The sequence below is a fragment of the Biomphalaria glabrata genome, chromosome 7, assembly GCF_947242115.1.
Source record: "Biomphalaria glabrata chromosome 7, xgBioGlab47.1, whole genome shotgun sequence".
NCBI classification, from domain to species: domain Eukaryota; kingdom Metazoa; phylum Mollusca; class Gastropoda; family Planorbidae; genus Biomphalaria; species Biomphalaria glabrata.
The window spans coordinates 43393606-43409290 of NC_074717.1; the positions used below are offsets into that span (position 1 = coordinate 43393606).

The following is a 15685-nucleotide window of genomic DNA, read 5'->3' on the forward strand; positions in this document are numbered from 1 at the left end:
TTTAGAAATAATGTAAACTCATTTCAGAACTATATATTCAAATATATGAAACAAAGCAATTTCCTGTAAGTTTCCATTAAGATAATGTTTCAAAAATCCTAGATCAAAATAATTCATGTCTATTGATTTTAATCATTAAAATAGATTGATTACCTAGATCTTTCTAGATTATGTATCTAAAAATTGCAAAATTATAATTATGAGACGAGAGCACTCTTATTTTTTAATGTTCAATTACTAGATCTAGATCTAAAAATTAAATTATATGTTACATAGGTTAGGGTTGAAAAAAAAACAAACAGACTCTGCTTGGTATAATTACTTTACAAAACAACGCCTTGTTTCAACTTTAAAAAAAAATTTCACGACATTTTTTGTAGTGTTAAAAGATCCCCATGTCCCCAGTCTAGATATAATATATTATATATTTAGGTCTATGACTTCGATATAAAGCACATTGCGTTTAAAATGTATTTATTCATTTTTTTTCCATTTAGAATTCAGGACAATGATTTTTACAAAGCTTATATCAACTCACTCTGTCTGTCTGTCTGGTAAAAAAAAGTGTACCAGTTATTTCTCCCACACCCATTATCGAATAAAGTTTAAACTTCGCACAATTGTTCGTATAGACATGAATTAATAAATAAAAAGTAACCAATGAGTCAATTTCTTCTTCTTCTTCTTCTTCTCGTTTTTATGTTGGAGCGTTCAGATGACTAGACCAGTGTATTGTACGGGCCTTTTGGTAAAGAGAGCAGTTTTTGAGGACATGGTCAGCATTCTCTGGTGACACTCCACGTAGGCAGATTTCACTGGATCCAATTTTAAGCTTCCGGTACATATGTTGTCTCATTCTGTTGTGTCCGGTCCTGAGTCGAAAGATTAGACGTTGATCTTGTCGGGATAGCTTATAATAGGCATCATCTTTCTTGTGATTCGGATGAGAGCTCGTCCATTTCTCATTTATTTTATTCACTATTAGTTTTTTCATTTCTTCTTGGTAGAGTGCAATGTTTAATTGTGAATTTGTTCTCCCACTCTTGGCGAGTGTGTCAGCCTTCTCATTTCCTTCTAGTTCTATATGTGCTAGTATCCATTGAATAACAGGTTTTTTTTTTGTTGTTTTTTTTTGCTGTTGTTGTTGAGCTTTATAAGTGCTGCCCTGAGTCATTTTATATAGGATGAATCAGAAAGACACCTGACTGTATGAGGTAGGCCCCCTACTTGGATGATTTGCTAGCATGGTAGCAGCTAGTTCTAGTGCTTTCCTTTCTGCTTTGTGGCTGTCAGAGAGCTCTCCAGTTGCAATGGAGTTTTCTAGTTTCTCTCCATCTGGCCATTCGATGAGTATTCCAGCTCCTCCATTTGTGGTAGCTTTATGAGATGAGCCATCCGTGTAAACTCTGATCTACTGATTGCTAGGATAATGAGTTTGTAGAAAAGAGTTCACTATTTCCTTGAGCTCTGTTGGAATGTAGTCAGATTTTTTGGGGTATATTTTCATGAGGGTCTCATTGGGATTTTTTAATAGTTATAATGTTTTGTTTGGTGTAATGCTCAAAGACAAATTTCCTTACGGACAATAAAGATTATTATTATTATTATTATTATATTATAAAGAATTTGCAATCTAATAAGAAAAATGTAAAAATAGTAGACCTACACTTTGGTAACAGTGCAACCATTTGTAAATGTCACATAATGTTTAGGCGTTATAACTAGATTCCAGGATCTAGCTAAATTATTTAGCTTCCTGCTGGATGACCTCACCTAGACGGATAGCCTCCCGTTGTCCAGGAAAACCTAGTGTTATCGATGGACCGCGTCAATATGCTATCACGGCACTAATGTGTGTGTCATTGACACAGAGTCTCTTGGGCAGTTCTCTCCTGTATAGCTTTGACAGAATGCATTTGCGAACGACAATGAATGAATAAATGATTTGAAAAGTTTGTGATTTTTACACAAATTTAATCAGAGTAATCTGCTCTTTGTTTACACTTTGATTTTGAAGATCCGGTTTGCGTTCTTTCTTATCTTATAAATTACAGCAATAAAGTACAGTAATATATAAGTAAGAGAGAAAAATGAAGAGAAAGCGATCTGGAGAAATGTGGGGTTTATTAATTGGAAGCTAAAGAGAAACGTAAGAAAAATAAATAAGGAAGATTGTGAGAGATTTAAAAACGCTAGTTATTAATAACTTAATACAAGAGAAACAAAAAACTAAAGCAAATAAAAACTATTACTTTATACATGGTAAACCAGTCACACAGACTAAAAACTCAAAATATCTAGATGTAATAATAAATGAAAAGTTTCTGATGAAATTATTAAAAAATCAAGGGAAACATTAGGGCATAGACTTATATATATTATATCTAGACTGGACATGGAGATCTTGTAACACTACCAAAAATGTCGTGAAAATTTTTTAAAAGGCGTTGTCGTGTAAAAGTAGTTATAAGAAGTAGTCTTCTTTTCAACCCTAACCTATGTAACATATATTTTAATTTTTAGATCTAGGTCTAGTAATTGAACATCAAAAATAAGAGTACCATCGTCTCATAATTATAATTTTGCAATTTTTAGATACATAATCTAATAATAATAATAATTAATAACGATACATTTCTTATTCCATACGTTAGAACAAATTCATACAAGTGCTCCTTCTTCTTCCCTAGTGCCTGAATCAGCCATGAAAAACAACGACTTAGCAGATTAACATGACAAGATTGAGGCATAAAATGCGTAGGGCGTAATTGTCTTCCTTTTTTGGAAGTAACGTCTGTAAAATATAAGATGAGAAGAAGAAGAAAAAAAAAACAATGTCAAGGACGACATACAGAAATATCACTTGCCAACTAAAGTATCAACATTGCAACATCAAATGCACGTATAGTTAGCAAAAGATTTGTGTGAACGTATTTTTTGTTTTCTCTAGTTATAATGTTTGTTATGTGTAATGCACACATTGTAAGACTGATTTCCTCATGGTTAATACAGATTATTAGTTTTAGTATGTTAGAAACGAACGAGTAGTCATTCTCTGGCACTGCCAGGCTCGAGCTTGGTTAGAGGGAAATAAAATTCGTTGTAGTCCCTTTAACAGTTTCCACTGAGGAATTTTCTGGTGATGTGGCAGGTCTGAAGCAGTACCGCCCTCTGACAGGCAACGAGAATCTTCTTAGGGATTTTAAGGGCCTTGAATGTGTCTGTGAGGTCAGTTGTCATTATCCCCTCAGTTGATATAACAATGGGGTATATTGTTATTTTAGACAACCTCCATAACCGCCTTATCTCCAAGCTTAGGTTCCCACATTTTCTTTGTTTTTCCATTTCTGTTTTTCTTATATTATGGGATAGTGGCACGGCGGTGTCAATGATTGTAGCGTTTTTTTTCCTTTTTTTTTTTTGGTCAATTCAGGGCGATTAAAATCAGTGGATTATTATTATTATTGTTATTATTATTATATAACTATTTAAGGATTTGTCTTCATGAATGAACGGGGTCGTGTTGGTTGAGAGGTAAAGTGCTAAGGGTGGGGGTTCGAATACCGGTGATTTTGAACTTGGGGATTTGCTGGAGCTGTTGAAGGGAATGCTAATAGAAATTTTCATACATGGCGGAAAAGCTATAAATAGCCAGCTTTTTTTTTTTTCCGGTGTACAGAATTAAGGAAGCGCTGATAAGCAATGCATTTTTTTTTTTGTCAAAGTTACAGTCAGGGCCGGATTTAAGTATCTGGAGGCCCGTAGGGCAGGATTTTTGTGGAAGCCCCTACAATTTTTTGGAAAGCTTTAATAAAAATCCACATATATCCATATACTTTGTCACGAAATTTTGGCCAGCCCAAAAAAAATTGCGAAAAAAAAATGTTTGCAAAAAAAAAACAACTTTAAAGTTTTTGACCCGTAAAAATTCGGATTATTTTTATCTCTTTTGTGGAGGCCTCTTTTTATGTGGAGGCCCCGCGACCTGTGCTTTCTTAAATCCGGCCCTGGTTATATGATTACTTTTGGGCACTTATGGCACTGTAGAATCAAATCAAGTTCTTCCGTTTCTTCAGTTTCTTCCGTTTCCAGTTTTCATTTAGTCGGCAATATGGATGCTCAATTTCGTGTCCTTGACATTGCTTAGTTCATCTCGAAAATCTCCTATCATCAATTGTTCCGATACCTAAGGGGGTATCTTCTTTTCTACTTTATATCACTTGTGTTCAGTCGTATTTAACATGGGGCCCCATGGGGTCCGACATTTACGTTACGGGCGGCATTGCTAGAAAAAAAATGTCGATTATGCTTTATTATGTACTGTCGGCAGAAATTTCCAGACGCTGAGAGCACCACATGACTGGTCGGATTTGGCCCTAGGGCAATATATTTGTAGAAGCCCCTACAATTTTTTGGAAGGCTTTAATAAAAATCCACATATATCCATATACTTTGTCACGAAATTTATATCACTTGTTGCCAGTCGTATTTTACCTGCTACCCCATTGTCCGACATTTACGTTACGGGCGCTAGAAAAAAAAAAGTCGATTATGCTTTATTATGTACTGTCGGCACCAATTTTCCAGGTGCTGGGAGCACCGCATGACTGGTCGGATTTGGCCCGCGGGACATAGTTTAGACATCACTGATTTACTATAATGATATTTTAAAAAAATGTGGCTAAAGGTGGATCGGATAGAGCCAAAATAATGTGTTGACTTTCTCGATCGAATCTCTTGCATCCCAATTTATTTCCTCAATGTCTTCAGTTGAATTAATTCTCTATATCTATTATTGTACACATATATTGTTGGCTATTGATTGGTTTCCTGTTTTGCAGGGTACTGCACGTGTAAATATATAGGAGGGCTATGAAGGATACAGAGCTGACTCTGAAGACTTAATGTCCAGCGAGCACTTACCCCACATGGCTTCTCGTAGCTTGCATGGGTCCACTCTTAACATCGATCACGGGCAGTCTGACTCCTTGTCGCCCCAAGTGGAGGATGAATTCTTACATGCCGTGGACTTTGGTGACGTGGCAGCGGTCAAAGATCTCCTGGAGAAGTACCCTGGTCTCAATGTCGACTGCACGGACCCACTGGGCCGGACACCACTAAGGCTAGCGGTCAAGAATGAAAACAAAGAGGTTAGTGTCTAGACACTCGAGTAGTAGAGAATAGTAACAGAAAATAGTATAGATATAGTTGAAGTAACAGAACGCAGAGTCTAGGGCTAGTTGAGAGAAGTTACAGTTACTAACAATGCTTAGGCCTAAAGTCTAGATCAGCGATGCCCAACCTAATTCAACCTGAGGGCCATTTTAATTTCCGACACTCATGTCGCGGGCCACATGACCGAAAAAGTATCAAAAAGAAACGAATTTGACCTGAAACAATTGTATTAGAAACGTGTGGATCTAGCACTTACATTAATTCATAGGGTATTGGATGATAATCTCTGTTCTCTTTCTTACGTGTCGTAAACTCAGTGGCGTGGCAGGATACCCGTGGGCCCGGGTTCAAGAATAACAAACGAATATTCACATTTGACTAGAGTAGCACCTTTAGTTAAATCACAAAATTTAGAAAGCCTCCAGGACAGAAGACGCAAAAGTAGAGTAGCAATTATACATAAAACAGTAAACCACAATCTTCAAATACAAAAACAAAATTTAATAAAATACTCAGAAAGACACAAAGATAAAGGTGCATTCCTCATCCCATATGCTAGGACAAATTTGTACAAATACTCCTTCTTCCCTAGTGCTATTAGAGCATGGAATGGGTTGCCTGAGCTAGCCAGGAAAACCAGTGACTTGGCAGTATTTAAGTCATTGGTTAATATGCATGACTGAATGCATGACGCGTAGGACGTAATCATCTTCTTTTTTGAAGTAACGTCTGTATTATATAGGATAAGATAAGATAAGATAAGAATATATTGGTGGGCCCCTACCCCAATAATACGAATACAATGTATGACAAAACAATTGAGTAATCTGAATGTATCGGTACATTGACCAAAATACATTCCAATGCAAGTAGAGTAGCTTTTTAATAATCTTATTACGTTTGATTCTGTTAGAACTCCAACACGAATTAAAAGTCAATGTTTGTACAATTTTAAACCAGAATTCAACCAGTACGAGTTCAAGTTCCCATTGTACACAATGACATTCCTAAAACACTTCTAGGTGACAAACTTTGAAACATTGATACAAACTAGTATCTAGTTCTACGTTCATTATTTAACAGTAAATAGATCGAATATTTATTTACTAACATTTTTCTGCCCTTTTACGTAGCAAAGTAAGAAACCTGTGCATCTATTTCTAAATGCGGCTTCTTCTGACGAAACAATGCCCAAATGCCATTGTAGTATCCATTCATGTTGGAAGCGCCATCAAGGCTTAAGCCTTGCAGTTTAATTAAGGATAAATTGGGATTTTTAAAAATTACTTGGAGCATTTGTTCAGCAAATTCTGCTGACGTCTGATTCTAACAAATATGAAAACCTAGAATTGACTATCTAATTTCTTTTTCTTTGGATGTTCCGTCATCGGAGATCACTAACAGTATAAAAAAAAATAATAATACGAATTTGGTATCAATTTCTTATTTGTCTTGAGTGCTGCCACTAATGAATGAGACAAATGCTACAGAATGGATGTCCTAAAGTACCAGTATTTCAGCAAGACACCGAGAGGTCCTGAAGTTCTGTTAGAATCACTAGAGACTGAGAAGATGTCAGTCTTAGTTTGGTAATTCAGACATTACGTTGACCGCACCACTACAAAACGATGACTTTACATACTTTAAATACAAAACAAATAAAAAACATATTAAGCTTTGAAAAAATTGAATAATTTGCAGCTGTATCGAAATTTTATTTAGTGACACTCGGGACTATCCCTACTTGTTAACCAAACTCTCTCCATCCCCCACCATTCCTGTACTACCCATAAGTGTAAAACTAGAAACAGACAAGAAAAAAAAAAAGAATCGGACGATATGGAGACGATTGTCACCTCAAACGCACGACTAGTAGGGTTAGCCATCATTACAATTCACAAAATCTGATGGAAAGCAAATCCTTACATTAAAGCTTAAAACACTGCGTTTTAAGTTTATATACATTCTGGGACAAAGCTCGGGCTATTTTAAATTCTAATTTTTATCGGTTTTTACAAAAGTGCTTTTTTTTTCTTTGGTGTCACCCCAAAGTTCTCAACTAGTCAAGAGTCATGGGCCCAGGAGCAGTGGGCCCCTAATGGTCGTAGGCCCTGGTTCATTGAACCCCTTAGCGCCATGGATGGTACGCCACTGCGTAAACTGGCTTTATTTCTTCACTTAAAATGTGAGCAACATTGTAGACAGCTTTACCAATAACTCATTTTCTTGTCTCTTTTTGTTAATTTTCCCATTGATCCTATCTCTAGACGTAGTTTAACAATCGCGGCTCAAACCAAGAATGCCGTCATATTTGTTTTATAATGCTCTTTATATGTTGCTGTTTTTTTTTAAACAGCCACACTTTACAAAACAAATATGTTGGTTTTATTATCATATGGTACTGTCACAACGTGTGTTGTGGTGCCGGGGATTTCACTTGAATTAAAATAGTTGAATAAATGACGATCTTGGATTCACAATAAAAGATTCTTTGTTAAAACACAACTCTGGAACTTTATTTAAATATAAAACGTAAGTACAGCTTATGTACAAGTTACAGATCAACAAGCATAAATAATATTACAAAGGCTTTAAATCAGAGCTCTTAGAAAACGCGACTGTCTACTAGGAAATTCTTTCATCGACTGGCGTTCTTTCTACTCTCGTCAATTCTCTGGCGCTAACTCTTTTAAAAAAATGTCTTTATTTATTTTCAAATCAACCAATAGATTTGCAACATCGTAATTACGTCTCGGGTAAAACCTGAGGCGCTGTCAAGGATCTAGATTTGTGGGGTAATTCCTGAGGCTCAGTCAAGGGTTTATATTTCTATTTACACACAAGCTTTTAAATGTGAAATATACAAATAAATCTATAATGGCATCTGTGACAGGTACAAAAAAGTAAAGATCCGTTTAACTTTTCCTGGTAGGCTCTAAATTCAGAATCCACTTGAAGTTTCTTCGGCTCCACCATTTCATAAACGTGCACATGTTCATTGTCATGGTACCAGTCCATCAGAGAAAAGTGAGGGACCTAACTCAGATAAAGCAACTTAGATAAAGCAACTTAGATAAAGCAACTTAGATAAAGCAAATTAGATAAAGCAACTTAGATAAAGCAACTTAGATAAAGCAACTTAGATAAAGCAAATTAGATAAAACAACTTAGATAAAACAACTTAGGTAAAACAAATTAGATAAAACAACTTAGATAAAACAACATTTTTCAACCTTTTTTTTTTTTGTAAGGGAAAAAAGATGGGATTTTTTAAACACTTTGGCTTGACGTTTCGGCGGGCCGGATGACACCACGTCGCGGGCCGGATCTTTTCTTTACATATTTGCTCGAAAAAAGTAACTATTGGAAAATAAATCTGCTAGTAATTTTATCCATTTAGGCCTATTATAAATACACTTTTTTTTTCTCAAATCGCCACTTAATTTACAAGCATAGCCGTTTAGTTAACTACAGCGTAGCTTCCTTAACTTATATCGAATTGACCCGACTGTAGTGCCTACTAACATTAGATACTATTAGCGTTATTTTCAAATCTCCAATACTTAAAGCAATTTTACACCTAGAAGAGGTACAATCTTGGGCGTTCATTTAATATCTTCTGATGACGACAAACAAATTAATCGACAATGATACAATGACAATAGTGTCTAGCCATTGATTAATTGGCAATGACGACAGTGCAATGGCTGGAGGGATATTCTATTAATGTCTAGTGATCTACAGCAGCCTGTCATTGTTTGACCTGAAAGACATTAAATTACATAGCGTAAGGGCTTGGTTTATGTATAGAATTACATCTAGTGAGGATGTAATTATTTTTGTGTGAAATAGTCCACTCCCGAAATATTTAGAATATTTGGCTATAAATATTGCGAATTATGCCATAAATATCAATGATTGCTCATGAGTCTCTGCACTCTTTTAGATAATTACGCATTTTGGTTTTGTTTTGACGGCAAATATTGTATTCCTGCACTTGCGCTGATCTTAGAAATGTGTCAATCAATGTCTCGGTTATAGATCTATAAAGAGAATGTGTTCAGTTTGAGTGTTGGGTTCAGCACTACTTCTTGTCCGTGTTTCTTATCACCCATAATTCATCATTTTCACAAATGGTGGCTTTATCAGAAAATGAGTTGTTTATTTAGCAGAGAAATAATTGACGGGAAATAAAGCTGATACGAGCTGTATGCCATGAATGACACCCAGAAAGAATTGAATCCTACGCAAACAATTCAATATCACACTCTAAAAGGAAGGATTGACTAAGATTGAGTGTTAGTGTTATACAATTGTTTCTATATTTTAAACATATTTTTTTTAAACAATTAATTTGTTGATAAGATACTAGAAAAGAATTCGCCAAAATTCTCCTTCATTCCTCCCTCACACACAGAGGCATGAGTATTTGTTGAAGAGTTTTAATTAATAGGCCTTTAGATATCGTCTTGGGCAGTCTAGGGCCAGTCTAGGCAGTGCAGTTGGCCATGTAGAGGATATCTAGATCAGCCTTCACTTGCAGTAACCCAATTACATTACTAAGAAATTGGTACAGAAACGTATAATGCGTGATTACAAATAATATGACTATTTTCACTCTGAAGGAGTATCTTTCCATCACTTTATAAATCGTTCAGGGCGCACTGACTCATGTGGCAAATTAATATTTGTATATCTCCAGCAGGGCCGGATTTAACTAAAAGGAGGCCCCGGGGCAGGATTTTTGTGTAGGCTTCTACATTTGTTCAAAACCTTTAATAAAAATCCACTTATTAATAATAATACTGCTGTATACAAGCATGCCATATTTTAGAAGAAAGAAATAGACTTCATGTACATAATCTCAGTTTTCTTCTTTAAAAATATATATATATTTAATATGTATATTTTAGTAATAAAAAATATATGTTTGAGTTTGTAGAGGGTAAGGCCCTGGTCTGCACATTGACGTAGATCCGGAACTGCATATTAAGAGCACGCTGCTAACGGTCACTTCTTAACTACAGCGGTGTTACCAACCATAGGGCCTAAGAGTTTAAGTATTGTTGGTAAAAATGCTAAAAAATAGATTCAATCTATGTACAACAGTAAACTTTCTGACCCGTCAAAATTCTGATATTTTTTATTGTTGAGTCCTTAGGACAGCCTGCCCTCCCTTAAAACCGGCCCGGATCCCCAGTATTCTGGCATGAAGGCTACTTTGTAAATCAGTATGTTGCAGGGGAGGACTGGCTATATGGGTACCCTGCCAAATGCCCGTTGGGCTGGGGTCTAAATGGGCGGTGGGGCTGCCGAATGGGCCACATTAAATGTCTGTAGGTACCGTAAACTTGATTGACCTCTCCATACCGTTTATAAAAGATCTTTACAGACTTAACTGTGTAATACTAGGCAAATATTCCGAAATAATGGATTCTCTTATACTCGTAAACTGTGCTTCTGTGAATTTTTTAAAAGGTAGGCTATATGAAACTATTTGTTCACTTTTTATCACTGCAGATTTTTGTTTTATGCACAAAAATAATTTTGATAAGAACGGTACATTAGACTTTCACTCTGTCTTAAAACTTATCCATACAATATAGTAACTAACTAAATATGTAGGTCTATATGACTCCTTTTATCTTGGAATACAATTAATAATAATAATAATAATCTTTATTGTCCGTAAGGAAATGTGCATTACTCTGGCATTACACCAAACAAAAAACATTATAACTATAAAAAAAACAAAACAAATTGTACATTCACACCAGACTCACTCATAATTTACATGTGAAAAGTTTATATCAGATTGTTTCTATTTAATTTAATACAATTGATGCACCTTGACGAATCACTGGTTTTGGTTTCATCTTGAGACGGGGCAGAATCTGGAGTGGCTGATCAAGCCGATTCTGGAGCCGCAGATTTTGCCAGTTTGTGCATGTATATACATCTGTTTTAGGGCTGCCTGATACGGCAGCTTTCTTTTTCTTTCTCTTGACTTAGCTTCGTTTCTTTTGCTATCGGCGAGGCTCGTACCGGCACACACAGTCAATCTTCATGCTCTCCAGTCTTGGGCTGTATAGCAAGAAGCTAGCGGTAATAAAAGACATTAGATTAGAAGATTAACTGTCACGCATTGAGATAGTGTTAAAACTAGAGCTCAATTCTTTTATTTAGTTAGTTGGCAAGAGTGATAAGTTCAATTTAGCGGCCTCAAACTTTGCTACTTCCACAGGATATCCTTTTTTCAAAATTAACCTTTTGTTGAAAGAACAAATTAATCCTGCGATAAAAACGTGGAATAAAGTGAAGGACTTAAAAAGAAGAATAAATTCAAATGGCGTTTTAAAATCAATGTATTTCTAGACCTTAATGGTGTTGACATTGATAATACTGACCAACTTTACCAGCCAATCAGTTCCGTTATGTCACACTCAAAATAAAAAGCAATCAATATTTCACCATCGCCCACCAACACATGCTAAATACGTTTGATTAGTAGACTGAGTTCAAAGTTCAAGGTTGCATTGAGCAGAAGGATGAGTTGATACTTGATTGTGTATTCTTTCACATTCTAACTACCATTGTAGAAAACAAAACTAAATTAACAGATTATATCTGCGCTTTTCGCCTAGCAACTCCATAACGACATTGCATGTCGATCCAATTTTTTTTTTTAAATCGTTGTCGTAAACCAATTTAAATAGTAAAAGACCAAATATGAAATACTAGTCGACCGGCGGCGTAGCATACGCCGCTATTTTGCCAACCTAAGGCCACTGCAACCTATACGACCGCAGTGGACCCAGCACTTTTATGGTGGGAAGCGTGGTCGAGAGGCCAAGTGCGCTTGAACTTGGCTTGGCTTGGCTACCTAGAAGGGGGCTCGAGGTTCGACACCCGACTCGGGCTGAGTAGTGTTTACTGAGCGCCTAAAGGCAGCACGGAAAACCAACTCCTAGATACCCCCCACTGGTCCACAAATGCGATTGGACCAAAAGCGCTCTGAGAATGCTATAAGCATGAAAGTAGCGCTATATAAAAGCTATAATAATAATAATAATAATAGGACCCGCGCTAATTTTAGGTGTATAAATTATTAAATTAAACCATTTTATAACTTATAACATTTCCCGCGGCCTCCTGTCGATTTACCAGGAGCTCCTGGAAATCTCCTGAAATTGCAAAATATACGAAAAAGTCATGGAAATATCCGGGAATTATTAAAATCTTTTGCAAAAATAAAAGAGTGATCTTTCCATTGTGTCCAAACCATAGACATAAATAAATATAGACTGGTCGATTAAAGAGTTTTATGAAACGAAAATTTGTGACTTGTAATTTTGTGTACTTTATTATACAGCATTTATGAGCCGTATAAAAGTTGAGTATTCATATCTATTTCAGCCACACACCTATATATATTGTAAATAAGGAGGCAGTGTAGTTTTGTTTAATCTCTTAGAATGAAGATCATGCAATTTTTCATAATTCGGAAATCCGAATACAATAGATATACATGTTTTCAAGTTACATGAAGTTACTTCCTTCGGCCAGTCTATATTTATTTATGTCTATGGTCCAAACTCTTGAGCGTGCTCTGTCATTTCGATAGTTACTACATAGTAGATTCCCCCCCCCCCCCCCCGCTTTTTTTTTAAACGTGAGGTAGAAATTAAAAAAAAAGAGTGCTATTGCAACGATCCTGCCCTGCTCTTTTGTGACTACGCGTTCTCCCCCTCCCCCCCTCTCTTGTTTTCTCGTGGACTATCCGCAGAGTGATCTTTCCTTTACTCCTTACTACTCGTTTAAACTGTTGAGGGAAGAAGAGAATTATATGTATATAGATATTGGTGCATGAGAGAAATTTGAAGTACTATATAACAGGGTGCCCCCATACTGTTCAAATGGACATATCAGTCATCAGATATCTTTATATTTGAATCGTGTAACTGGACTTTCTCTCCATTCCTCTCTGTCTTTTGCCTTGGAATGGAGGAATGGAGAAAGACGGTCGACAAATCTCGCATGGTGCCGCAACGTTCCAACAGTCTAAGGCAGTGGTTCCCAAACTTTTTTGTCTCGTAGACCCCCTGCCATGTTTTCTGGTTTTCGGTAGACCCCCTACTCAACTTGCAAATTTTTGCAAATTCATCAACATTATTTTTAAACAAATTTCTAACTGTAGTGCGTTGAAGAGTGAAATAGTAATTTAAAACTACACAACTACGGATATAATGTTTTATACACAAATCTGTTTTTCTATTAATTAGTCTTTCTAACATTAAATAATTAATTAATTAATGAATATGCTTTAAGTATCATTGTAAAAGGTTTCGCAAAGAGCAGTTTCTCGTGTCTTTCTTGATCTTTCACGTGTGGCTCAAATATTAAATCTGCGTAGGGGCAAAGGCGAGTAACTGGAGCCTAAACCAGGTCTCGTCGGTCAACCTTAAGAAAATATAAGGAGACGGCAACATTACCGCCATGTATCCCTGGGCCGTCCCCTCTTCTTCTTTCCTTGTGGGTTTCAGGCTAGGGCTTGCCATGTTATGCTGGATGCAGGCTGGCAAAGGGTGTGACCTATCCATTTCCAGCGTCTCTGAAGGATATCTACTTCAATGGGCTGCTGCTTTGTTCTTTGCCACTGTTCCTCATTCGAGATCTTGTCTGGCCAGCGGATTATAAGAATCTTCCTCAGGCAGCTATTGATGAATACCTGGATTTTTTTCATGGTGGTGATGGTGGTTCTCCAGGTCTCTGCTCCATAAAGTAGTATCGGCTTAACAATGGTGTTACATAGCCTAATCTTGGTGGTGGTGCTTTTTCCCTAGATCCCCAGGTGTTCTTCAGCTAATGGAAGGCTGCTTGAGCTTTACAATAGCACCGCGATTTGGAAGCAGATGCCAAGCAGATGGGCAAGACGTGGAGACAGTTGGAGAGTCTCGCCCAGAACCGAGATGCTTGGAGAAAGCTGGTTAGTGGCCTATGCCCAGAAAGGACCACAGGCATAGATGAGATAAGATGGTGACCATTAGACAGTTTGTAGCACACAGCACTACACCTTGTCTGACCAAACTGTATTAAATCTTTTGCAAAGATTTACATAAGAAGGTTTTAATTTTATAACTCTGGCCACCGAAGCGACCTTAAACTGTATTGTCGCTTAAAGAAATTCTTTCAATAGTAACAGATGTAGGTTTTTGTAAAAAGGTAATAACAATTATCGACCATTGCTTTTTTCCGTATTTTGCTATAAGTAAAGAAATCTTGTAAGACGCTCACAAAACAAAATCTTCTCTATATGATGTCGAACAGAGATTTTGTGGGTCTATTCTGAACTTTGAGTGTTTGAAAGTTGTTCAAATCTTAATTTTTGTAAGGGTGGCATTGTCTCAGATGATCCTCCAGCGTAACTGGTTTCATATCGTCATAAAAGTCACTTAGGCAACTGTTGTTTGACAAGGAAGGAAGGAATCCCAATTTCAAATAATTAACGCTGTACAGTCTACATTCTTTTTTTTTTTTTAAATATTAGTTACATGTAGACAAAATTAAGCTATTTAAATAAGTATTGAAATTGAATACAAGAATGTTTCGTTTCAATAGCAGGATAAATATTGAAAGGATTAACTCGGGTACAAATCATATATTAGTGTATGAAATAATTACACTAATGGAATGTGAAAATTAAGTTACGACCTGCTTAAATGAAATCTATTACCGTAGACCCCCGTGGACATCTCATAGACCCCCAATTTATTTTTTTACTTTCGTAGACCCCTTGGAGGTCTTCGTAGACCCCTGGGGGTCTATATGGACCACTTTGGGAATCACTGGTCTAAGGGATAGGTAAAGGGTAAAGGTACTGGACTTTGGTGGGACATGACTTATACTGTTTCAACTGAACAGAATTAATTTAAAAAACAACAACAAAAGCCTTGGTTGAATTATTCATAAATTCTAGCTCTGCTACAAATCGTTAGGGCTACGTACAATTTCGATTCAGTGATATGGAATGTAAAAATAGCAGATCAGTTTATTGCCCCCCTTTTCTAGTATCAACATGAGTTATCTCTCCATTGCTTTCTATGATGCCATGGTAACCGCAGGCGTGTGTTTCCTGTATTCGCTTTGGGAAAACTGTTGAAAGTCGCAGTAGTGAGATCTGATTGGCCTAATTAATATTTCAATCGTACGCATCGATTCGGGAATATTAGTAATGAAGGTCGAAGCGTGATATTTGTTGTCTGCCATTGATAGAATAGATCATATAGGGCTAATAGGGTTGGGTCGTCTCTCTAGTTTCTCTCTCTCTCTCTTTCTCTTAGCATCGCATATATACACACAAACAAAATAACTTGAGTAGCCTAATGGCCTTCAAGTCCAGGCCTTGTGTGATAGTAATGTAACATTAATTACCAAACGATGGATCAGTCGTTGCCAGAATCTAGAGTGGGCAAATCTCAAGCTGGGCAGCTTCTGAAGTAACTGACTTAAT

The 15685-nt window shown here is 36.5% G+C and overlaps 1 protein-coding gene across 1 annotated transcript in view; it reads left to right on the forward strand.

Annotated features, from left to right (window-relative positions):
- Positions 1–15685, forward strand: part of LOC106069685 (short transient receptor potential channel 7-like) — a 51588-nt gene that overhangs the window by 11543 nt on the left and 24360 nt on the right. The window contains exon 2 of the mRNA XM_056034856.1: positions 4842–5150. Within this exon, the coding sequence (XP_055890831.1) occupies positions 4905–5150 (246 nt within the window). The 5' untranslated portion in view covers positions 4842–4904. The remainder of the gene's footprint in view (positions 1–4841; positions 5151–15685) is intronic.